At 36.8% G+C, this 26,714-nt stretch overlaps 1 protein-coding gene across 2 annotated transcripts in view; it reads left to right on the forward strand.

The window, feature by feature from the left end:
* The window catches only part of nlgn2a (neuroligin 2a), a 170,999-nt gene that overhangs the window by 39,431 nt on the left and 104,854 nt on the right, over window positions 1–26,714 (forward strand). For both annotated transcript variants that reach the window (XM_059525030.1, XM_059525025.1), the window contains exon 2: window positions 22,664–23,468. In XM_059525030.1, coding sequence (XP_059381013.1) covers window positions 22,997–23,468 — 472 coding nt within the window. In that variant the 5' untranslated portion in view covers window positions 22,664–22,996. The remainder of the gene's footprint in view (window positions 1–22,663; window positions 23,469–26,714) is intronic.

A 26,714-nucleotide genomic window follows, 5' to 3' on the forward strand; every position in this document is an offset into this window, starting at 1 on the left:
GATAGCTTTAGGTCGGGTGCCAGACTTTTGGTACTGTGAATAGAGTTCTCTGTTCTGTTTCACGGCTGCCGAAAGCCAAAATGTCAAACTCTGCAGTAGAAAAAGCATTTAATAGATTAGAATAGTCTTAGACTTTCTGCTTGTTGTCTGAAAATTGTGCGCGATAACTATAAGTGACGCTGAGTTTAGACGAGCAAGTTTTTGAAGATGTGTTACAAAAACTTGCTTGAAAAGGTTTCTAATCAGTCTGCTCTTCATCTAATTTAGGAACAGAGAGTTCTACCATTAAATGACCATTAAAATAAATCGATACTTTTATTTAGCAAGGACACATTAAATCGTTCATACATTTAAAATGTTACAAAACATTCAAATTACAAATAAATGCTGTTCTTTTGAAATTTCTTTTCATCAAAGAATCCTGACAAAATAAATGATCCCAGTTCGGCTGTCTTTCTTTGCGTGAACATTTGGGCGGTGTTATGTAAATCGTCCCACATCGTGACGTAGACATGTGGGGCGTGTTAGAGCGAGCCGTTTTAGGAGGGAGTGGTTGACTCTTAACTTTTATAAAGAATATCTCTTTGGATTTGAGACTTTAGTCTTTGCAACTTTACAGATCTTCTTTATGAACCAAGAACTTGTAACACTCCAAAGAGAAAGGAAAGATTTTAATCGCATCATATGACCCCTTTGAGAACCAAATCAACATATTAGACTGATTTCTGAAGGGTCACTTGAAACCGAAGAGTAGATTAATGGCTGCTTAAAAATCAGCTTTGCTATCAGAGAAATAAATGAATCATTCTATTTTATATATTTTAATATAAGATACTGTTATTTTACATGACAGGTTTCTTTCATAGTTATATATAAATATATAGTTATATATGAATTATATAAATAAATATATATTATATTTTTATTAAAAATTCAGAATCAGAATTTTTTATTTTTTAGAAATTCTAATGTCAGCAGATAAGGTAACTTATCATTATTCCCTAAAATGAATAAAATCTTGAAAAGTCATCATTTTCTTTTTTTTTCTTTTTCTTTTTTTTCCTTATAGTTATGCTCGGCACTAAATTTTTCATGAGCTTGAAATTGCTCCGTGTGAATGCAAACTCTATAAAAAGATTTAGAAAAATCCTTATCCAGTAACCACAAATGACTGGAAAATGTCATGGAAATGTCAGAAAAATACACTGGTCAAAAGGTCTAGGAGCCCTGTTTTTAGCCCAGATTTTTGGACGCTTATTGAAGGCTGAAAACTAATAAAAATGTTTAATAAGCAAACAAGATATGCAAATGTATAGAACTGTATTTTGCATGTGTCGTGCAAACTCTAGCGAGCCCTTGTATAAAAGTTTACTGTACTTTTGCTAATACCCTGCATGTTATCTCTCTCAGCCTCATCCAATCTCCCTTTCTTTTCCCCTCATCTCACACCTTGTCTCCTTGCTTGTTCTCTAACTGAATAAATTTGCAGTGCTCATATAACTCCGGGCCACTGTGTGTCCTGTCAGCTCTCAGCAGGGGAACATCTATAATATTACACCCCAGCGCTGCACTCCCCAGCTAAACCATGTCACATCGCCGCTCTATCTAATAAACAGATGTCTTTATTGATCTGAAGTGCCATATCCCTCTCTTTCCCCATGCAGTCCGTTGAAAAACTTTGTAAGGAGGTAGCGATAAGTGTCACGCAGGCTTGGGTTTTTATATCTCAGTTACCACTGGAGACTAGAGGGTGTCCCACCGTGGTATATTGAAAGGTTTTGCAGGGTCAGAGGAGATGACGAGCTTAGAACTTAATAACTCTGAGTGCAGTTATGACTGAGAGCCGGGTGTATTATTGATAGTCTTCACGTGACACACTTATAGAGGTAAATAGATGATTTAATAGATCTGTTGAATGTCTTTGAAGTGTCTTAGACTTGGAAAGCTGTGAGGTGTTCGTCCATGTCTGTCGTGACCATTAGGGAACCCTCAAGCACCCCTAACAAATTTAAGTCTGACCTTGGACAGCACATCTTATCATCAGTTTAATGAAGCTCCTGCAGTCCATGTGCACTCATGATTGAATGGGGAACATGATTCCTGCTCATTATGTTTAAATACTCTGACTCTTTAATGGCACGCATTTATTACTGATTTGGGAACTGTGTGAGGTCATTATTCACTACATTAGTGAAATCTTGTCTTTAACACGACAGAGACTGAGCAGGGGCTTGTTTTTCTACTGCACATGTTGTTGATGACGTGAAACCCACATTTATCTAAATAATGACTTATCATCGATCTCTATTGTTCTTGAATTATTCACAGAAGATGTCTGACCCAAAAATGCAGCTTCTGGCATTTTTAGACGTGAGATCTGTATTGAGATCTTTTCTGATATCCGGGAGCTTGCCAATTTCTGTCTTCATGTGATCTCACTGATTTCTATGATTTCTAACATTTTTCTTCCATATAGGAATGGCATAAGATAAGCCATCTGAAAGTTATAGTGATTTGATTTACAGTTTTAAAAATGTCAGACCTTAAACATGCTAGGGTAAATGGTGATTACACGTTTTGTCAGATGTTGCTAGAATCAGTGGATATTTATAGCAAGACGTATAGCAAGGTCAGAAACACACACTAAGAGACAAACAGTTAAATTCTAGAACAATTAGTGTTTGTCCTTATTACTGATCTCAGACAAAGGTGTCACACATACAAATACGGCACAATTTATAACAATTAGACTGCTCTTACTACTGATCCGTGACCAAGGTGACACACGAAATGCCATCAGTTGATTTCTCCGGTTCATTTCAGTATCATTAGAAAGGCAGAAGTTGTTACCAAGTGTGATTTGCCGTGATGATGTTTTGGTCAGCAGTAGAAAGAACATTACCAGGAGTGGAATGGGTTCATATGGATTTTCTCAAACTCTGTGCTTGCTTTGTATTCGCATCTTGTGTGTGTGTGTGTGTGTGTGTGTGTGTCACACTCACCATGTGTTAACACTCCTCAGGCATGTGTGGGTGCCTCACTGTGGAGTCATAATTTCAAACGAGCTCCTATTATATTTTGGAAAGTTGTTTTTTAAAGAAACATTTAAAATATTATTTGACAATAAATGTCATTAGATGTTAATAAATTGCATTGTGACACCTCAAGTGAACTTAATCTTTTAGGATATTTTGAGGGAATTATGTGAAAGCAGGGAACAAAATAGATATTTCCATAAAAGTTTTCTAAAAATAAATCTATAAATTATAAAAAAAAATTAAAAAGCACACGATTTTATTCAAATCCATTGTAATGGATTTTTAGAAAATGTATTTTAAGGAATATCAAACCCAATACATAAATATTCACTTTTTTTGAAATTGTATAAAAAATAAATCTACACCGCCGAATGTAATATATATATATGGTTTTTATTGCTATGTATTTTTTTTTTTTTTTTTTACATTTTAAATTCAAAGATGCTTTTATTAAACTACATTTTTGAATAGATTTATTTAAATGAATAGGAAACCCAGTTCATTCATTCATTCATTCATGGACAGTTTCATTAGAAATTGAATTAAATTTCAAATCAATACTATCGTATGTGAAAATACTTTTAATTATTTTAATTGCATTTTTTTAAATATTTAAATGTATTTTTAATTTTTAGGGTTATTTATATATTTTATAAGCTTTTAAAAATTCATGTTTTGCAGATTTCTTTAGGGCACTTCATCAATGGGAAACATTTTTCCGGAAATGCAGTGTCTGTGTTTTGTTTTTATTACATTTCCTTGCTTCCTTACTGCCAATGAACATGTTACATGTTACATACACAGACAAAGAAGTCAATTTATCAGATGTGTCACAAGCACTAATAAAAAGGCTGCTCTTTGTCATTTAACCACACGCTTATGTGTGTGTGTGTGTTGTTAGTACACTTCACATCCACACATTGCTTGGCTCAGAGATAGTGAGATGACACTGGCATGCCTCTCTCTGCATACATTTCCATAATCAAAGCTAATATGGCTTCACACAGTGTGTGTTTTAAGTTTATATGGATGTGTGTGTGTGTGTGTGTGTGTGTGTGTGTGTGTGTGTGTGTGTGTGTGTTTGTGTGTGTGTGTGTGTGTGTGTATATGGGTGCACAGGGGTGGGGTGTGAGAATGCGTGGGCACTGGAATATTAATTAGATGATAAATTGAAAGCGTATACAGGGTATACGTGTTGCAGTGGAGATGAAGGATATGAGATATGAGAACGCTTGTGTGTGTGTTTGTGTGTCGGCTCATCCTGTGCTGGTTAATAGACCATTTACTGTGAGTGTTTGATCCCAGCAGAAACTGAAGGGCCACAGCAGCAGCCAGGTCACAAGAATTATGAGACACCGTCACACCAGGTGACAGTAAATCCTCCTCACTCCACACTGCGTGAGTTTAGTATCGCAGCCCCTTTTAAGTGAAAATTACCTCACTGATATTAAAATCTAAGTGAGATGACACCCCACACAGGACAAACACTCAGAGAATCTTAATAGCTCTCGCACAGAAACTAGTTCCACACTAAAGAGCGATTCAGACAGGATTAATTTTCCAAACGACATTTGAGTTCCAGTTATTAACACGTGATGTACTGCTGTGGATGTGATTTTTACACTGCACTTAACCCTGGATTATAGTCATTCTAAACTTCATTTGAACCCCAGGTAAAGGTAGCAATGCTTTTCACTTAGGTTTATGAAACACTGCTTTTGCACGTGCTTTGGACAGTTATGAAAACACTGCATGTTGTAGAAATAGTCTGAGGGAGAAAAATGTCAAATGGTGATGGAAAACACATTAACTGGAGTGAAAAAAGTTTTCTTTTTACCTTTATAGTCCAAAAAAAAACACTTTACAATGGCATGCACTGTATCACATTATTTTTGCCAACTTAAAACTGTTTTATAGAGTATTTATCTAAAGCTTTATCAGAAAGACATCTTCATCAGCTGTACAATTGGAGTGTTGTTAAAGTGAAAGTGAAAGTGAAAGTGAAAGTGAAGTGACATTCAGCCAAGTATGGTGACCCATACTCAGAATTTGTGCTCTGCATTTAACCCATCCGAAATGCACACACACAGAGCAGTGAACACACACACACACTGTGAGCACACACCCGGAGCAGTGGGCAGCCATTTATGCTGCGGCGCCCGGGGAGCAGTTGGGGGTTCGATGCCTTGCTCAAGGGCACCTAAGTCGTGGCATTGACGGTGGAGAGAGAACTGTACATGCACTCCCCCCACCCACAATTCCTGCCGGCCCAGGACTCGAACTCACAACCTTTCGATTGGGAGTCTGACTCTCTAACCATTAGGCCACGACTTCCCCAAGTAATTAAATAACAGTACCGTCCATTAAATACACTGAACTTCTATCCTTCACTGCCTTATTTTCATTCCAGTCAAAAATGAACGAGTTCTGTATGAGGATGCATATTGTTAGAGCCATTGATTAAACAAGCTGTGTGCTGCATTTGTTTAATCAATGACGATTAGCCTACAGTACATCACAAATATGCAAATAAGAGTGTTGACCCAGGTTTTAGGAACATTAAGTGTGAAATATATATACCCAGGATTGATTGATAACCCCTGGTAAATTATGAGCAGTGTGATAAGTGAAAAAAACAAAAATCCATTTACCTGGGGTTTAGAACGACCCAAGGGTTAACTGTTTAACGTGTGCATAACAAGTCCTACTGTAGTTATTCCTAAAGTGGCATGTCTGTTGTGGGTTTTAAAAAAGGTCATGTTCTCATGAAACCACTTTAAAAAATAAATAAAATAAAATAAAAACATTCATGTGATTGAATCATAACATAAATGAGAGTAGTGTTTCATTAAAGTGATTAAAAGTTGGCCAAAAGGTCTATAGAAAAGGTTTATCAGGCAGCAAATTGGGACATTTTGCTTTAGTTATTTAATGAAGGTCAAAATAGAATCATTATGAGATTTTAATATACCTCAATCACAGACATTCGTTTATGTTTGCGGTAAGATTTCTCAGAGGAGGCTGAATAACCGTAGGTAATTTGCTCAGTAATTTTTCTGAGGTTGTGTAAATAAATCATAGACATGTTCAGTTCAAGTGGGATTAAAATCACAAAGTACATCTGTAAAACACAATTTAACCCGACTTATTCAGGAAAGACTAGTAGCATCTGATTAAGGTTTATAAAGTTCACACTTTTTAGTAAATCATGTAAACAGTAAATAAAAAGGAAATGTTTGTTGCTTTAAGGTTATTCTTTCATACGTTCATACAGATTTGTAATTTAAAGGTTTGGAGTACATCAGTGTTAAAATATGTTCTCACTACTGTAAGACAGGTGGTGTTTGGTACACCTTTAAAAAAAACATTATATTTGCAATAGTGGCACCAAAATTACACACCTTCAGTAGCAGTTTTTTTGATGTTTTTACTAAATTTCTTTTAAAATGCAAGTTTGAAATGCACAGTTACATGTAAAAACAAATGAAAAAAATATTGTTGATTAGCTGACAAATGTTCATATTGAAACATCAGACTATTGATTGCAGAATTTACAGTCTTGTGAAATCTGAATATAGTAAGTGGCACTGTTTAGATTATGTTTTTAGCTTCAAAAGTCTGCATTTGATCTCCAATTAATCTCATTACTGTCTGGGTGAAATATTTTCTTCGGTTTTAGCACAGTTTACATTTGGCAGAGTCTTTTGTCCAAAGTGACTTACATTGCATTCAAGGTGCGCGTTTGATCAGTTCTTGCCTTTTCTGAATCAAACCAGTGACCTTGACTTTGCTAATGTTGTGCTTTTCTGATTTTGCTAAAGGAAGACTTCAATCCTGAATCATTTTTTTTTAAAGTGAAGTGACGTGACATTCAGCCAAGTATGGTGACCCATACTCAGAATTTGTGCTCTGCATTTAACCCATCCGAAATGCACACACACAGAGCAGTGAACACACACACACACACTGTGAGCACACACCCGGAGCAGTGGGCAGCCATTTATGCTGCGGCGCCCGGGGAGCAGTTGGGGGTTCGATGCCTTGCTCAAGGGCACCTAAGTCGTGGTATTGAAGGTGGAGAGAGAACTGTACATGCACTCCCCCCACCCACAATTCCTGCCGGCCCGGGACTCGAACTCACAACCTTTCGATTGGGAGTCCGACTCTCTAACCATTAGGCCACGACTTCCCCAAAACACATTGAACACTACAAGATCTGAGCCTTGTCTTATGTGTTTTTTAGTGCTGCATCAATCTGTCTGGCAGTAGATGATAATATATCTAATGCTTGGCCCAACTAATTCATTATGTTCCTGTCTTACATGAATTATCACACAGTTACATGTGTTAAAGATTATTAAGCTGAAATTGTGTTTATTATATTACGAGACTCTGAGGAGTGACCTCTGTTAAAGTCATTAGATGACTAACAGTTCTCCTTGTAATGTGGTAGCCTGTGTTGTGTGCACGTGTGTTAATTACTTTGGGATTGTGTTGCTTCTCAGCTCTCGCTAGTGTCAGTCAATAGCACAAACTAAGACTCCCTGGTGGCCAAAAGGCTGGCAGAATATCTAAAAACATGTCAAAAAGATGAGCAACACCATGAGCCATCGCTTCCCCTCCTTTTCTCTCACATCCACATGCAGACACGCGCTGGCATGAATATAATTCAGTGTCAGATTGAGTGAAGAAATTGCATGATGCCTAGATGTGTGATGACGGCATCCCTAGTCCCACACACACACACACACACACACACACACACACACTCTGCTTGTTTACTTCCAGGCTTCTGGCAGGCATGTTCAGGGGCAAAGGTCATGGCCATGTGGACTGTTGCATTGGTGGTTAGCAACCATTGCTGTGGTGTTGAAACGGACTTAGACTGAAAAAAAGCGTAGACTGGCTGGCGTAATTAAAATAGGCTTTAACCCTCTTGATGATGACGCAGTCCAACCCTGACTGGCCCAAGGCAGCCTAGAGGCCCTCGTAATTCAGAACACAGCCTCTGCTATTTGCAAGCTGGAGCGAACTGGCTACGCTCTGTTTCTCTCTCTCTCTTTCTGTTTGGTTTATTCATGCAATCCTTTCGTTTTAATTAGGGCTGTCAATCGATTAATGCTTTCAATTTGGCATATCATGATATGCTGAATAATCAAATTAATTGTAATCACTTACATAAATATTTGATGAGAACAATTCAAACGAAGGTAGTTCTTAATAAGTCAATATATTTTTTTAACTTAAGCCTGTCCCATAGTCCAGAACAATCCATTTTGCAATAAAAAATGCTCCACTCCTGCTTGGCTACTGTTGTTAATTTAGATAAACTCTATAGAAAATCCCATAGGAACTAAATGGAAATTTCTGTAAACTTAACGAATAGCCAAATGTGCTGATAAAGTGGTAAAAATAGTTTGGAAACTCTTCTTTCGTGGGCTGGATTGAATTGTGCTGTTACAAAGCATTTTACCTGCTGGTTTTCTTTAAAAAAATTATTAAATTACACAGGGACATTATTAAACACTGCAAATGACTGGACATGTAAGTGATCCTTTGTCTAGGCTTACATTCGAAAAGAGGGGAAAATGGCAGATAGCAATATTTTATATGTTCTAAAAGTTTGGTTTCAGTGAGATTTTATTTTAAGAAATGAATACTTTTATTGAGCAAGGATGCATTATATTGATTGAAAGTATGAAAAGACATTTATAAGTTTCTATTCATCACATAATCCTGAAAACACAATATCATGGTTTCCAGAAGAATAATACGTAGCACGACTGTCTTCAACAGCGATATTAAGAAACGCTACTTGATCTCTAATAGCATATCGAAATGATTTCTGAAGGATCGTGTGACATTGAAAGCTAGATTAATAGCTGCTGAAATTTCACCACAGGAACATTTATTGCTAATATTTAAGGTTTATGTATGATTGATTACACTACTGTAAATTAACGAGTTTAACTGACAGTTGTAGTTTTACAGCTTCCCAAATACTTTTAATGCACAGCAGGACTTGAGCTCAAATCTGCGCACTGTCAGTTGAGAGCGATGGTTGTTTTGAGAGCGAGCACCCTGTGATCTTTCCGTTAGTAGATGTATGTAACTAGGACAAGTGCTGGTGGGGTGGCTGCTTGATTCTCTCTGGCTCTGTAGCAGAGGCTGTGATGGAGCGATAGAGGGAGAGACGTGACGAAGACATTGATGGACTAATGAAGAGCACTGTTCTTTTGTCAAGAGCAATGAGCGTTTAAAGCTCAGTCAGACACCTGCTCATGTCACCTGTGCACTGTGATTTCTCGCTGCACATGAAAATGTTTAGGTTTGTGCATCCAGGCGTGGTTCCATGGAAGAGTTCACATGCAAGATGTTGAGATTTGTGATGCCGGCTGTATTTATTCATGTGTGTGTGTCTTTTACAGGCACATATGTGAAAACATTATCTTGCGGTTGTGGTTAGGGTTTATTTCTACCTGCAAGGAGAACAGGGCTGAACAGAATAATAGGCTGATTTATTTAAAGTCCTTTTTTAGAGCAAGTCACTTCACTCAACAACCATCTTGGCAGCTTTTTTTTTATTTTATATGTCACGCAAGGATGGCTTCTTCCTAATTTAATGGGATAAGACCAAAACCACCAAAACTGTTTGTCAAATCATGAATGCAAATCCAGTGCAGCTAATGCAAAATGTGTTCTAGAGCAAACAGACCGATGCCTAAATTCTAAATTGGCTTTTTTAAATTTAAAGGCAGGACTTTGCATTCTGATCCCAAACTGAGTATTGTGATTCATTTTCTACTAGTGGCCTGTTTTCTCTTTCATAGACTGTCTCTCTAAACACACTGGACTTCATTGATTAATTATTTTTTTATTATTGTTCAAATTTCTGCTTTTATTGGGGGGGGGGGGGGGTCATCTAATTGATAAACATTTTACAATCAAAAATTTGACAAAGAGGGTGTTTCTGTAGCATTGGACACTTTTATGTTCCAGGGAACATTGTTTATATACACATTTAATCTTTTTTTCTTCTTCTCCTCCTCCTCCCCTCCTTGTCTTCTTCTTCTACTTCTTCTTTATTGAAACAGACTTGGTTACCTTTTTGTTGCGTATAGATTTTATTGTTCCAGTCCCAAACTTTCCATCTTCAAATTTGAAAGCTTAAAATATTCATTATTATTTTAAAACTGATCATCTAAAAAAAAAAAAAAAAAAAAAAAAAAAAAAAAATATATATATATATATATATATATATATATATATATATATATATATATATACATACATTTCCATTCATAATCTTTCATTTATATGTACAACATTTTTAAAAATAAGGAGAAGCTGTCTATTTTATTCCAGAAATGTTTTCATATAAGGAAATCCGCACACTATCTTAACTTGCAAAATACAATTTTAATCACACCAACGTTTTGGTCACACGACCTTCATCAGGAGTCTGATGAAGTTCCTGATGAAGGTCGTGTGACCGAAACGTTGGTGTGATTAAAATTGTATTTTGCAAGTTAAGATAGTGTGCGGATTTTCTTATATGTTGACACGACCCACCTGGTCTTAATTTTCTACGCACCTATCACTTACAGGTGTGCGATGGAGTTCGTTCACTAATTCCAGAAATGTTTAAAATGCATTTTTTTTTACTACATCCTTTCCACTGCAGATTCAGAACACTATTTCGTGTAGAATTGTTTTGAGAGAGTTTTCTATCTAAAAGTCAGAATGGTATGTTGTTTTGTTCTGTGCTTCATAAGTGATGCCTATGATTTGTGTGTATGCTGGGTATCAGTGTCTGTGAATATGAATAAGTACACATTCCCAGAGCAGTTTGCTTATCTAGCATATCTTGTGAAAGCTGTTTTCTGAGGAAAACCTTAACATGGAGACCAAGCGCTTCATGAATGCTGAGCTCAGCTTTCAAGGTATTTAGACTGAGATTAATCGGAGGCTTTTTGAATGGATGCTCTGGTTCCCCAAACACTGTTTCAGCCTCATACCTCTCCTGTGAAGTGCTCCGAGCAGAATACGGTGGCCATCATTTGGCGTCATAAATAGGATCTCTGACTTAATGTGCTGTTGGTGCCACTGCTGTGCTGTGCATTTGCCACGGGCACACACAAACACCGACATACACACATACACAACTCCAGCGTAACGTTCTCTACCCAATCCCATATCCTGCCTCAGCTTTAGGTTCATCCAGTAATCGTTATTGGCCATGGTATTTAATTTGTGTAGTGGCAGCTGTTATTGTGTGGAAATGGAGGCTGAATCACAGGGAGTGTATTGATGTGATAGAGGGATGAAGTGAAAAGGTGTGGAGAGCCAGCAGCATTAGAAAGGATAGATGGAGGAACCCGACAAATAAGCTCTGTTCCAAAACCTAGTGAGCTGCCTACTGAGGCAGCATTTTAAGGCCTCGTAGGCAAGCTTCCAACAAGAAGACAAGCTGAAACAAAATGATCCTGCCTTCTAAAACACCTCATTTTTTTGCCAAATTCTACGGCAACATTGCATTTATGCTTCACCGAGAATGCAACTGCAACAAGTTCTGTGAAAACAATTAATCTAACATAGCGTGCAATCTGAGACATATATTCATTACAAATAGATATGGTGAATAGGTGATATTCTAGTAGACATGATAACATTTAATCAGTTTAAATTATAAATGATCATCTCTGTTGCAGTTATGCTTATGTGACATTACATTGTTGCACTGGCATGAAAGAAAATCCTTTTAAACTTTCAAGTGATTTAAAATAACTTGTATCTTTAATAAGAATCATTGTATATGTCATTCACGTGAAGGCTGTGCAGTATTTTACATATCACAGTATCTGTAATATTTCTTACTTCTTTTAGATGGTTATACCTGATAAACTTTTTATTTCACTCTGTCTTTGTTCTTTTATATTTATTTGTTCTAATTTGGTTTCTTTTGTTCTTACTTTATTTAATGTATACTTGTGTTTAGTATGCTTGAGGACAGTATTGTGTTCAATCTACAATTGTAAAATGTCAGTGTCATCAAAAATTTTGGCACTGTAACAAACATATTTCCAGCTAAATTAACTTTCCCTAGTCCTCTGTGGGGTTGTTGTTGTTTTTTACCACAGGTTTTTTGACAGTTCCTGTCTATATGAGGTTCCATTCCAGTTAGAATGCATTAATAATTTAATATTAATGCAGTTCAATACAGCTCCATTTGTAGTTGGTGAGACGGCTAGATGTTGAAACAGAGCTATAGTGGAAAGGAGAGTATCTGCTGTGTCTCAAAGCATGAGCATGATGCTAGATGCTAGCAACCTCAAGGTAATGGGTTCAGTTTTCAGGGAATGCATGATCAGTTAAGATTTGCAATGCAAGACCCTTTGGATAAAAAACATCTATTGCCTAATGCACTGTGTGCATGTAAACGTAAGCACATACGTACACTTAGCAAAGATTTATGGTTGGGGGTGTGTTTTCATAGCTTTTACATTGCTTTTAAATCAGACCCATCGATGAAGAGGAGAGGAAAAGAAAGAGTAGATGAAGGGAGTGTGAAAGAAGGGGAGGGAGGGGTTTGCTCTTTCACTATTACAGCCCCACTCCTCCCCTTCTCTGCTCCTCTGATAATGCTGTTGCTGAGGTTGTAGAGCACATCAGTATTGCTTGTGTGCACTAGCCTTGCAGACTCAGACTTTCAATGATCGGTTCTCTTTACTGCGTGCTTATTCTGTCCATGAATGCACAACATGGGATCTGAAATCTCAAATCCACCCCCTGATCCCTAAACCCGCCCATCTCCACCCTTAAACCTACCAATCTCCACCCCCTAGATGTGGATCCAAACACACCCCCTGGATCTTGTGTTCTGCAGTGAGGGGTTACAAAGCCATTAAGGCTGTGTGTCCACCAAAGCGTTTTTTCCTGAGGCTAGCATATTTTTTTCTATTGGGAGCAATGGGTGTATTTAAAAACAGCAACAGCATGACGAGATGGTGAGCGTCTACTTCACACTGAGCGCTGCATGCTTGGCGTCTTTTTTTTAATGGTTGCTGAGAACTGAAAAATATTCAGCTCTGGGTAAAACGCAGCGCTCATCAATGTCCCTTTTTACCCAGCCGTCAACAATGGTCAACAATGGACAGATAGAAAAATCAGGACGAATATCACCAATCAAAGCTTGTTAGCACCTAGTAGTTAGGACATAATGTGAGACCAAGACTGTACAGAACTGACTGTACACTGTTTGATACATTAGAAACATCATTTGCATAAATTTCTATTGACTTTTCATACCATCTGACAGATAGAAAGGGAGAAAAAGAAATAAAAGGAAGAAAAGATTATATCAGCTACCAAATAATTGAAATTGAGAAAAGCACAGCAAAACAGCATTACCATATTTTTCGGCGCAGTTTTGCATACATGTTCACTTAAAAATGCACAGATACAGACACACTCACATGGTTATACACAAACTTGGTCATTCATCATTGATAAAGGACTCAGGCTGTGAGCTACCCTGGGGCCTAAACAGTGGCTTACTCAAACAGAGAAGTAAAGAGAGAAAAAATCTCTATCTCTCTCTCTCGCTCGTGCTTCTCTGTCTCTCTGACACACAAAAACCCATTTATCATTGATTTTATATAAGAGTGATTGGGGTGAGATTCTCTTTTGGCTGTTCTTGATGTCTTCTTTCTGTTGGTTTTCCTTCTTTTCTCTCTCTGTTTGTTGTTTGGAGTTACTCTGTACAGGAGAATACATTGTAATTGGCTAGAGGGTGTTGGCTCTGTAGGCAGCACATGTGTTGAATACGCAACGGTTACAGCCTCACTTGCTTTTGAAAATTAATGAAGGAGAAATGTGGCGGCCGCTCTGCCGTTTTTAGGAGCTGCTGTGCTGTTGTCCGTCGATGTAATACAGTAAAAAGACTAGAAATGTAATGCCAGTTTATTATAGACACACACACACACTTCAGCAGGCAGTGATTAAGCAGATATGAGTAGTGTGTGAGTAATGGTGCTGTCTAATTAGCACGGCGCTGACTGTCGCTGACCCTTCATGGAGCGAAGTGTCCCAGCCCATATTAAACCCATGTAAATATTTGCGTTTAACTCTTCCTCTTCTGTTGTTTCCAATTTTGTGCTCTGGTGGGCTGCGACCACTCATTCATTCCTGTGTGTTTGTCCCCTATGACTGGACAAAGGTTATCCTCCTCACCTCTCTCTATCTCTCTTTCTCTAAACAGGTTTTGGGGAATAAATAGAAAATAGTTTGGGAAAGAGACTTGGAATGGGCAGTGGGATTACGTGATAATTCTCTCCTAGAAAAAATGATCTTCTTGTCTTCTAGATTGTTTAAGATTAATGTACTTTATTGGTGTGACAAATGACTGTGTTAATTCGTTTGTGTTACATATAGACACAGGCTGCAATTTTGTGTTTGGGATGTAAGAAGCAAGGACAATATTATCTCATTTGTAATCGTATTCTTATGTATTGTATAAAATGTTGTTCATGTTTAAACACGTATGAACAGCTTTAGATATGCATAATTTTTTACTAACACTTTTAGTTCATAAAATATTGAAGTGATTGAAATTATAGGCAAAAAGTACTGTTTTGGGGGGGTAACTAAAATATATTTAATATTTTTTTAATATATATCTATTAATATATATATATATATATATATATATATAAATATATATATATGTATGTATATATGTTAATACAATTTAAAAATTACATTCTAATATATATTAAAATAGAAACCATTTATTTGGCAAAGCAGCGATTTTCAGAAGCTATTATATGCTTTTCATTTTTTTTTTTTTTTTTTTTAGTATAAAAGTTTTACTGTCACTTTTGTTAAATTAAATAAATCCTTGTTGGGTAACAGTATTTAGTTCTCTCCAAACTGATTTGAAATATATATTTAAAGTGTAATATAAAAGATTTGTAAAGATTTGTTACATTTTTAAAGCTGCACATGTGTAAATACGTTTAATATGTTTCAGTTGCCATCGAAGGTAGCACAGAACGATCAATTCAAAGAAGAAACGGTAGACTCTATACGAAAAAGCTGAAAAACTAAATATAATTAAAAAATTAGCTAAACCATTAGTGATAATTATAGGTCTTTCTTGATCTCTCTCCCTCATTTTTTCAATGCTTTCAAGCCCATCATCCTTCTGTGTGCCATCTTTTACTCAAAGATCAACGGACGGATAAAAGGGGGGCAGAGACATGAGATAAAGTGGGGGGAGAAGGTATACCGACAGGTTGTGGATGTCTTTTGACCTGACCGTCAGCAGTTCTGCTATCAGTTGGCTGACATACACATACACACGTCGTAACTGCTGTCATCTCCCAGGGTGCCGAGCAGCAGTTAAACCTCGAGGGTCTGAATGAGGGCGCTTCTCAGACCCGCCCCTGCTCACATCTGTCCTCCTTTATGACACTTGCTGCAGGTATCTGCTGTCTCAGACACAGACAGGCCTGGTGCCAGTGTCTCCAATACACCAATACATACCAAGATTTTCTCTCTCGTAGCCTGTTTTGTCAGTCTGTTTCTCTCTGTCTGTTTATTTCTTCCATTCATCATTGTCCATCACACCCGGAGGGCATACAGCACAGCCACAACAGGCCAATTTAAATCTTGTAACGATGCCAATCAAGCAATTAAGACCCAAACAACCTGTGTGCCCCCCCCCACCTACAGCCGCTCTGCTAATGCTAACTTCATGCTAGCTCCGGTCCTGCCGCTCTTCTTCCTCTGCTGCGGGAGCATCAGCTGCTGCTGGACCCTTCCAGTCCTCTGATTAAACACAGCACACACTGGCTCGCGATCAGGGAGGTGACAAGCTCATTAGTCTGACATAAGCCTTAATTACTGCTGCGGCTGATTCTAGATCAGCGTGGAACGGAAGGGCAGATGGAAATGTGGGAAAGGTATCGCATGGGAGCTGACTGACCTGTGTGATGAACTGTCAGAGGGTAAATGCAGCAGTTCAGCAGGGTTACGAGCCACACGACACTGGTGTGTGTTCTTTAGCATGTGTCATGAGCAGCGAGGGAAGATAGTCTGGAAAATGTAGCCTGCTAAACTGAGCTTGCTGCAAATTCATTCAAGTAAATACATTCAAGCTGCACTATTGTTAGCTAACAAAATGAAGCAAATGCCACCTTCATGTCACATGGTGGCTGCAAGTACTGTAGGAGGTGTCAATCCGAAAGGGCCAACTTTGCATAAAATATATTTTTTTAATTATATACAGTACAGACCAAAAGTTTGGAAACATTACTATTTTTAATGTTTTTGAAAGAAGTTTCTTCTGCTCATCAAGCCTGCATTTATTTGAACAAAAATACAGAAAAAAATGTAATATTGTGAAATATTACTACAACTTAAAATAATAGTTTTCTATTTGAATATACTTTAAAAAAATAATTTATTTCTGTGATGCAAAGCTGAATTTTCAGCATCATTACTCCAGCCTTCAGTGTCACGTGTAACATTCAGTCGATCACATGATCATTTAGAAATCATTCTAATATTCTGATTTATTATGAGTGTTGGAAACAGTTCTGCTGTCTAATATATTTGATCAATAAAAGGTTAAAAACAACTGCATTTATTAAAAAAAATAAAAAATTCTAATAATATATTTTCTTTACTATCACTTTTTATCAATTTAACACATCCTTGTTGAATAAAAGTATTGATTTTATAAAAAAAAAGAAAGGCAAAAAAATTACTGACCCCAAATTACTGACCAGTAGTGTATATTGTTATTACAAAATATTTATATTTTAAAAACATAGCTTCTTTTTTTTTATTTTTTTTTATTCATCAAAGTATCCTAAAAAAGTATCACATGTTCTGAAAAAATATTAAGCAGCAGAACTGTTTCCAACTTTGATAATGAATCATTATATTAGAATGATTTCTAAAGGATCATGTGATAATGATCCTAAAAATTCAGCTTTGCATCACAGAAATAAATGATAATTTAACGTATAATAGATTTAAAAACAATTATTTTAAATTGTAATAATATATCACAATATTAAATGTTTTTCTGTATTTTTGATCAAATAAATGCAGGCTTGATGAGCAGAAGAAACTTCTTTCAAAAACATTAAAAATAGTAATGTTTCCAAACTTTTGGTCTGTACTGTATATATATAAAAAAAATTTGTCATAGATTTATTTCTGCATTTTCTTTAATTGATTAATCAAATATTTACTATTTAACTGAACTTTAAAGGGATCGTTTAACTAATAATGTAAATTCTTTCATCATATTACCCACTGGCTTTCATTGAGCATTTCATTGTCCATTATACATATATATATATATATATATATATATATATATTATATATATATATAAATCCTCTTTTGTGGTCTGCAGAAGGGTTTGTCACCTCATAATGGTCTGGAACAACACAAGGAGTGAAACATTCCTTTAGCGGGCAGTTTTTCTCAGATCCTTTTTGTTTCAGAAAAGAAACGTTTTGTTTAAGCTTTATCAAAATTTCTGTTAATTGAAATGAGGCTGAAATTATATATGTGTGTGTGTGTGTGTGTGTGTGTGTGTGTGCGTGCGTGCGTGCGTGCGTGCGTGCGTGCGCGTGCGTGCGCGTGCGTGTGTGTGTGTGTGTGTGTGTATATAAACATTAGATGAAAAATGTAAACTTAAACATATTATGTAACTTAAGTAATAAAATGGCTAACTAAAACTGACAAAAACATAATCAAATTACTAAAACTTAAATTGAAAAGAAATATGTTTTCTTTTCAATTTATTTAAAAATAATTGTCTATATATATATATATATATATATATATATATATATATATATATATATATATTATAGACAATTATTTTATACCCTTACTGATACTTTACTCACTTTAGTATAGGGTCCAATTCTCACTAAAAACTACTTGCTTATTAGCATGCCTATTATTAACATATTGGCTGTTTATTAGTGCTTATAAAGTACATATAATGCATGACACCCATAATGCTTCCCAATACCCTAAACTTAACAACTACCTTATGAACTAATAATAAGCAGAAAATTAGGATTTCATTGAGGCAAAATTCATAGTTAATGGTTAGTTAATAGTGAGAATTGGACCTTAAAATAAAGTGTGACCGTTAATTTAAATGTTTAGTTTTTCATTTAATATAGTATTAGGAGTTTTATGAAATTATCAGTTGCAAAAAGATTATAAAAAAACCTAAATTTGTTTGGAGGAGCTGTGTTTCTTAAGTTGTTGTTTAGCAATATGGTATGTCTGCCCCTTATTATTTGGCAGAGCACATACAGTAGTTCATTCCTATTTTTAATATTAATTGCATCTATTTATTATATATTGATGTCTCGTCACATAGCTGTTTATTGCAAGAAGAAAAATTCTGCTTTAATAAATTGTTGTTATTAGTTGTAACTGGGAATGATGACTAATTAATTTTTCAGGAATTGAAATTAAAACAAATAGTAAAATGTAAGCAAGTTTCACTCATAAATACATACAGCTAATAGAAACAGCAAAAACACTTTCATAGAGTGTTAAACAGAAGTATATACATATTTATTTTGATACAAAAATGAAGACATAAAATTCAGTGCATGACAAGTGAGTCGATCCAAACAAACAAGGAGGCACCTTAATGAATCAGACATCCCAGCATTACGAGAGAGAGGGAATAGATTCTGAGAGAATGCATTTATTGCCTCTGTTTGCTCTGGTGTAAGACTCTGTGCCCAATACACTATGACATAAAAACAGGCATGTCGTGCAACACTGCTGGCAAAAATAGCTTGTTATTTGAAAAAGCTACACAATTTTGAAAACAGCCAAACTTCTGTCATGCTACTGAGAATGCAGTTTAGTTATTAGTGTCGCTACTTTTAGTTAGTTACGAAACACTGCTCAGAAGCTAGCCATGCTCTCGCTGTTCCTTTCCATCTCTAATCTCTGTCATGAATTTGCCCTAATCTTTCACATGCTCTCCAGTGTTAACTCATCCCGCCTTTTCTCCTCATCAATTCGGGTGTATCATTGTTTAAGAAGAGTGTTGGGTGTGACTTTATGTATGTGCATCTGTGTGTGTGTGTGAGGTGCAGTATGTTTGGTCTCTAAGGTTTAATTAAAGAGCAGTCAGAGAATCCTGTCAATGGTCCCAAGACTCCCCTCAGAACCCTAGAGTCATCCTCTTCTATTTTACACTCTACAGAACACACACACACACACACACACACACGTTTGTTTTTGTGAAAAGTGTGTTCATCCCATAGGCGTAATGGTTTTTATACTGTACAAACTGTATATTCTATGGCCCTACACCAACCCTACACCTAACCCTAACCCTCACAGGAAACTTTGTGTATTTTTACTTTCTCAAAAAAAAACTCGTTCTGTATGATTTATAAGCGTTTTGAAAAATGGGGACATGGGTTATGTCCTCATAAGTCACCCTCTCCTTGTAATACCTGTGTCATACCCATGTCATTATACAGAGTTGTGTCCTGATATGACACAAAACCAAGAGCATACACACACACACACACACACACACAGTCACCTGATAAAGTGACGAATTATAAGAGGAGTGATACTGAGAAACAAAGTTTTTAGTTTTCAGGTTTCCCTGTTTTTACTGACAGGTACATTCCTTTTAAACCTAAATTGAGGATATAAAGGATACACCAGACTTAATATAATAGTTTGTGTGTGTACAAGTATGTATAGGATTTAATTTTATAATCCCCCCCCCCCAATATATTTAGTCACATAGTCTCAATTATAGGGACATGTACTGCATATCAGGAAAGATTCACACTTTATGGCATTCAAAGGCTAAATGCATATACATATTCTTATATGCAACATTTTATCTTTTTATTGAACATAAATTACATAAGGGTGGAAAATGAATGCAAACTAAGCACAGTACTGAGTCTTAAATTATTATGAATGAAAGCAGGAGTAATTACTTCTGTCTGACCTCATTATATATAGACTGGTGGGGGATTTATATCAGAGTTGCTTTTGGATTTTTACAGCATTTATCTGTATTTAAAGCGCTAGTGCCTGTACAGGCCCCTGGGCAAAATACCTACTATGTCTTCATACCTCTGGTTTTCTCTCTCTCTCTATTCCTTTATCTTTCTCTCATTCTTTTTTATTCTCTCTCCATTCCATAGTTCTCAAATTCAAATAGCTTTATTGGCATAACAGTGCTGCACTAGAAACGCTAATAGCCACATTAAATGAGACTATTATAGGATGGTGATGAAGTAATATCACTGGAGGAGTCCATTCAGCATGATGATTGTTGCCACATTAACAATGATGGTGATGATGATGAGGAAGCAATGTTTTGCTTTTTAAATAGCTTGCCATTCACATTTACTGCACCAAGGAGGTCTATAATACCTGCAGACAGCTCTCGGTTAGCATTCCCAATTTTCCCAATGACTGTTGCTCGGTTTGAAATTTGCCATCATTGCCAGATTTTTTGGATGCAATCACCTCAGCTCTGGAGCCAAAGGAAATGACATCTGTGTTGAATCCATCTGTACAGCTGCAATATTTAGTCTTATGATTTCTCATTAAATTTTCAATTTGTTTCTACGCCTACCTTTTGTAATGTCTCTAATCTTCTCCTATTTGTGTCCTTCGGTGCTGTTATATATGACATTCCTGTCATCTCAGGAGTTGAGATTTAATGCCTCTTTCTCCATTAGTTTTAAAGTTCACTGCTTATGCTTGACCTTTCGTCCTCCATCTTGTCCGGACTTCAAATCTAAACCCACATTAAATCCATTCACATCACATAAATCTCTCTCTCTCTCTCCTCTGTTTTAGCTAACCATTAAAATGCTTAAGCGTCTAAGCTAGGCACTCTCGGCTAAATGCTAACACCATTTGAAATGAACATCAAAGTTTTAAAGCATCAATCAGCTCTCTCGGGCGATTAGAGGCTTTAAAAAACAAAAGATGTGTTCACGGCGAAATGCGTCGGTTCTTAATTAGACTTCACATCCGCACAGATGATTTCATTCAGGATGTGAGAGCTAAAATACCTATTTTTAGTTTGTTAGTCACAACTGACTGATAGAGGCTCTTTGTGTGGGTGTTTCGAGATGTTTTCCTTCACATCACTGTCTCCCTGTCTCTGTCTTATTGTGTTTATGATCCTCATAATGCCCTGAACGAGTCGTCTGAGCTGTCTTTTGCCTGCAGTATTGCATTTTTCCAGGGCTTAGACGTAGAAGCCTACGTGAGGCACTGTTATTGCTGAGTCACTGAATTTTTAAGCTTCATAAACATTGAAAACCATTAATGTTTGATGGGAAATGTTATAGAATTGTTTAACTTGTTTCAGTTTTCTGTCTCAAATGCAATCTTGCTGTGTCATTAAAGATCTGGGCTAGAAACTAAAAGGTTATAAGTTCAATCCTCCTGGAAATCCTTTAGTTATCACCAATGCCCACAAGATGCTTAATAGGATAGTTCACCTAAAAATAAGTTACTCATCCACAAGAGTAGATGCAAATCTGTATGACTGCACAACAAGTTGCAGCAGTTTTTAGTCTTCATGTGCGGTCACAAATGAAGCTCCATTGTCCATTGTTATTAGTGTACTAATGTATGGATCATTACTCACACAGAATTCACTTTCTAACCAAGCAGCTTCCTGTTGGTCAGCATGGTGAAAGCCATGTGGAGAACATTTTTTGCTCTCACGCGAAGATCCAGATCACACAAGTTCCTGTTGAAATGAATGCCAAGTTCTATCATGAAACTCTAGATGGCGAGGCTGATGGGTTGTTAATGAAAACTGAGGATATTAACAGAATTAGTCTAATTGCACAAGCTGATTTGTTCATGTAGCATATGCAGCCAATAAGCTTGCTGCTTTACATTTACAGTAAATGGCTGGTTAGCATCCACTAGAGCAGTTCGCAGCACACTTTAAGAGTTCCTCTGAAACCCTCCACCTTCCCCAGCTCCACCTGTGTAGATCTGCTACAGGTTATTCAATATGTTGCTTGTACAGCAGTAGAATATTCTAAATACTCGCTGCATTTTATTTGAGTATTTGGAGTAGCAAGTTTATTTTCTTGCTTGCAGCAGCAGCAGCAATAATCTACAACCACAGCAATAACCAACAGCAGCAGCAGCGTTGAAGATCTACTGTATTCTGCCAAGACCAAAAACATTGCATGGTAATGGATATGACAGTGTTAATCTACCAAGGGTAGAACCGGATTTCGAGAAATGTTGTTGAGCAATGGTAAATGTGACCACACCTTTGCAATGAAAATCAGTGTGGTCCAAAACAACCGTTGAATTTTGTTGTATAGACACAAAAATACTGAGACATTCTTCTGATTATCTTCTTTTGTGTCGCAGAGGAAGACAGGTTCGCAATGACTTCAGGGTTTGTAAATGATGACAGAATTTAATCCAGGTTGCAGCATTCAACATTGTACAAATCCATGTGGCTGATATGTGCATGCAAAGGGTAGCAACTTGCACATTAACCTTTAATCACTAACACTTACCCTTTTTGTTGTTCTTGGCAGGATCAGCAATCGTCTGTGTGACCTCTTTAACTGACCTCATGAGGACGGCTAAGGGAGATGGAACGTAACAGAATTTTCTTCTTTACTCTCTACTGCATTCCCACGATAACCCACCAGGGCTGAGCACAACCACAGCCCCTCGTCCACCCCGACCCTTCCACAGTCCCCCCATTCCTGTCCTCCCTCTTGCTCCCTGAAAGACCAAAACAAACCAGCGGGACCACTTTTTCTTGTTCTGTTATAATAGTTTAACTTTCCTTTGCCCTTCACCTGTGACAAAGCAAAGCGGAAGTCAATAAACCAGTGAAGTGGAGAAGGAAAAACAAGACAGTCATGTATCTGCCCCATGCCTTCAAACGCAATTTGGGCCATGCCCGCAATTCAGAGGCCACCCACTCAATTACTCTCCTCTGGTTGGCTCTGTGGATCACCTTGGCATCGTGTCAGCGCATTGATCCCGGCTCCAAATATCCCACCGTCACCACAAACTACGGAAAGTTGCGTGGGATTAAAAAAGAGCTTAACAATGAGATTCTGGGTCCCGTTGAACAGTACCTTGGCGTCCCCTATGCCACAGCACCAATCGGAGACCGTCGTTTTCAACCACCAGAAGCTCCTGGGTCTTGGCAGGAAGTGCGGAACGCTACACAGTTCGCCCCTGTTTGCCCGCAGAACGTGCATGGTGTTTTACCTGAGATCATGCTGCCTGTGTGGTTTACCGACAACTTGGATGTGGCCGCGACCTACATTCAGAATCAGAGCGAAGACTGTCTCTACCTCAATGTCTATGTGCCCACAGAGGATGGTGAGTGTCTGAGACAACACAGCAAAGCATTATGGTTATATCTAATAGAGGAGTAGAGTGCAACAGTGCCCATCCACATTTTCAGCTGCCTTGGTTCAGGAAGTATTTTCCCATAGGGATTTTAAAAAAGTCAAAGGAGTTATAAGCCATGAACAAAATCAACCAGCTATGAGGCAAATCACAACATTGCAAACTTATATTTGAAGCAAAAAATCAGACAAAAAGACAAAACTTTAATAAGGGAAGGACCTACAGTCCCAAAAGGCATTGCAAAAAAAAAAAAAAAGGATGAGAAAGTATAGAACTATTGATGTTGATTACGGATATAGAAACAATCTATTTTATGTTTATTGCAAAATATGCATTATATACAAATATTATGTACATATATATACAAATAGGGAGACTCCCCTTAATATGACATTCTTAGTGCTTCTTGGAAGCAGGCAGGTGCTAAGAAAATATTTTGGCACAATCTTCTTGTTTGGATACTCTGATTGGTGGAGTTTTTTTGCAGAATCATAGGTAATTTATACACTTAACAACCTCGTAGCTCACAGTAGGTCTGTCTTCAAAAGGTTATAAATTAAAGAACAATTCACCTATGGAGAAAATTAATGGGGTTTTTACTTACTGCTGCACTCTATTATTGAGTAATGGAACCTATAGTAATGCATGTAACATGTACTGCATAGTAGATGCTTCAATGTTTATGGATAATTTGCCCGAAATTAAAACATGTTGTCATTTACTTATTACTTTTTACTGATGTTCCAAATCTGTATGACTTGCATTCTTCTTTGGAACACAAGATAATATATTTCAAACAATATCTTGTTTTGTCCATATAATGAAAGCCAGTGGGGTCCAGAATTGTTTTGGACCTCATTGACTTTCTGTATGGACAGAATCAGTAGAAACATTTTGCCGTGCTGGGAAAAACGAGTCGGAATGAGCAAATTTCCAAAAATGAGTTCTTTTTATTTTCACATTCTCCATTAAAATACCTTCAAAATTATATATGACTTGTTGAAATCTGACAAAAAATGACTGAGCTACAGTTTGAAGGCAATAGAGTCAGCAGAGCTGATTTCGAGAAAAATCGAGTTAAAGTTTCATAAGCAAAATCACTTAGCAATGTTGCATATTTTCCTCCAATTCTTTTCTTATTAGTAATTAACCTAATATACTATTAATCACAATATAGCTATTTTATTTTAACTATAAAACATTTTGAAAAGATTCAAATAAACAGTTTAATCAAGAGCAAGTGATTCCTTCTTTTGTCTAAATCTATGACTAACATTGAGACAGATCTATATTAAGACCTACTGTAATGAATTTATCTAATATAATGTTACACAACAGATTTTTCCCCAACTATTAACTAAACGTTTATGTAAGACATAACAGATTATGTTTGTTTGATTCTGGACAAGACAGGCTATTTCACAATAATGTACTTTATTGGGAGATCATGTACTTTGGGAGAGAGAGGCGAATCTTACACACGCACTTTGCAAATGTAAGTCAGTGTGATCATTTTGTTTTTATCAACATGGGTTTAAAAATCATATTTTACTTGTTTGGACTCTTGGTCATCGAGAATTCAATATGAATATTCACAAAGCTGGAATGCTCTGCTTTGCAACAATAGACCTACTGTACAACTTACAGACTACTCCTCTCCGAAATTGTACAAATAAAGATTTTTGTTTTGTTGTTTAATTACTATTTGGAGCATTGGGATCACTATAAGAAGGCTTAGTAAACAATTTTTGTAAAATTCAACTCAAAACTAGACCGTGCGCATTCAGACTCAATTTTGCCAGCACGGGTCACTTATCTTTTTTGTGTGTGTTCTGTGGAAGAAAGAAAGCCATACAGATTTAGAGTGACATGAGGGTGAGTAAATCATGACAGAATTTTAATTTATGACTGGACTATCTCTTTAACACTACAAAGTACCTTACAGTGAAAATGAAATAATTTTCTGCCTTTGAACTTTGGTGCAGCTTTACCAGACCTTGACTAAGAACATGTCCTTGCCTTTTCCCAGTTATGATCAGTCCACTTCATTCTGGATCAGGACTTGTCAGGAATAGTTTACCCTATGATTCACTTAAAGAGTGAGGCCAGCTGGAAAGACTAAAGCGTTCTGGGAAATTACTTATGCTACAGTATAAGACATACGTTTACGATAAATTGGGGTAAATTGATGGAAAGTTAACAAACCAAAGAAGTGACTGACTTATCAGACTGAGGTAAAACCCCTCAACATTTGTCTTTTTCTTCTCCTCTTCCAGTTCTTTTTTGTCTTTTTTTTTACTTTTGAGAAAGAGCAAAGTGGACATATACTCTCAGAGGATGGAAAGAGCTGATTTGCGAGGAGGTGTTTTTCTCTCGCAATTAAGGTTCCAGCCGCCAAGTCGCCCAGAGAAACAAATTATGGACATCAGCAGTAATTTGCAATCTCAGAGCCCTTTTTGCTCCTTTCCTCTCAGTTTTTACCTCTTTTTGTCAGCCAGTGTAGGTGTTTTGTGTTTACAATGGTAATTGTCTTAAGCAATTCTTTCAATTATGAAAGAATGCTTTGTAATTTGCAACCCGTGTTAATGAGAAAAATGCAACAAACTCATTACCTCAGTATGTGCACTATGTACATGCCAATGCACTGTATATAATGCCTCAGTCATAGCACATCAGCAGCATATATCTCAGCACATTGCAGTCAGACTGAACATCTGCATAGGCCTGTGAGTGTTTGTTCACAGCAAAGATGCCAGTGTTGTTTTCTTGTTTTTTTTGACACCATCAGCAGTGTGTCTGTTTTCCTTCCTTCTCTTTCTGCTTCTCTCTCTCGTTCCGTCTTCCAACACTCATTCTCATCCCACATTATCTCTTTCTCTGCGCCATGTGTCTTTCACAAAGCCCTCTGCAAATCTGCTGATTCCTAGATTCCCAAATGTGCCAGCTCCCATTTTCCCAAATCCCCAAATTCCTTTAATCCACTCAGTCTCTCCCAAGCCGGCTCGAAATCCTGCACAAATAAGTTATCCAATGCATTGTGTTTCAACACCAAATGGTGGATTAATTCCTTCATTTTGAACATAATTAAGATGAACATGACTATATATATATGTTCAGATCTAATAAAGGAGCTCTTTTGTTTAGTTTTACATATGTAGAGCAAGTCTGCATCTTAGAACTGCAGTAAGGATATACAGATGTATTATTTTACAAAAG

This window comes from Carassius carassius, chromosome 3, assembly GCF_963082965.1.
Source record: "Carassius carassius chromosome 3, fCarCar2.1, whole genome shotgun sequence".
Taxonomy (NCBI): Eukaryota; Metazoa; Chordata; class Actinopteri; order Cypriniformes; family Cyprinidae; genus Carassius; species Carassius carassius.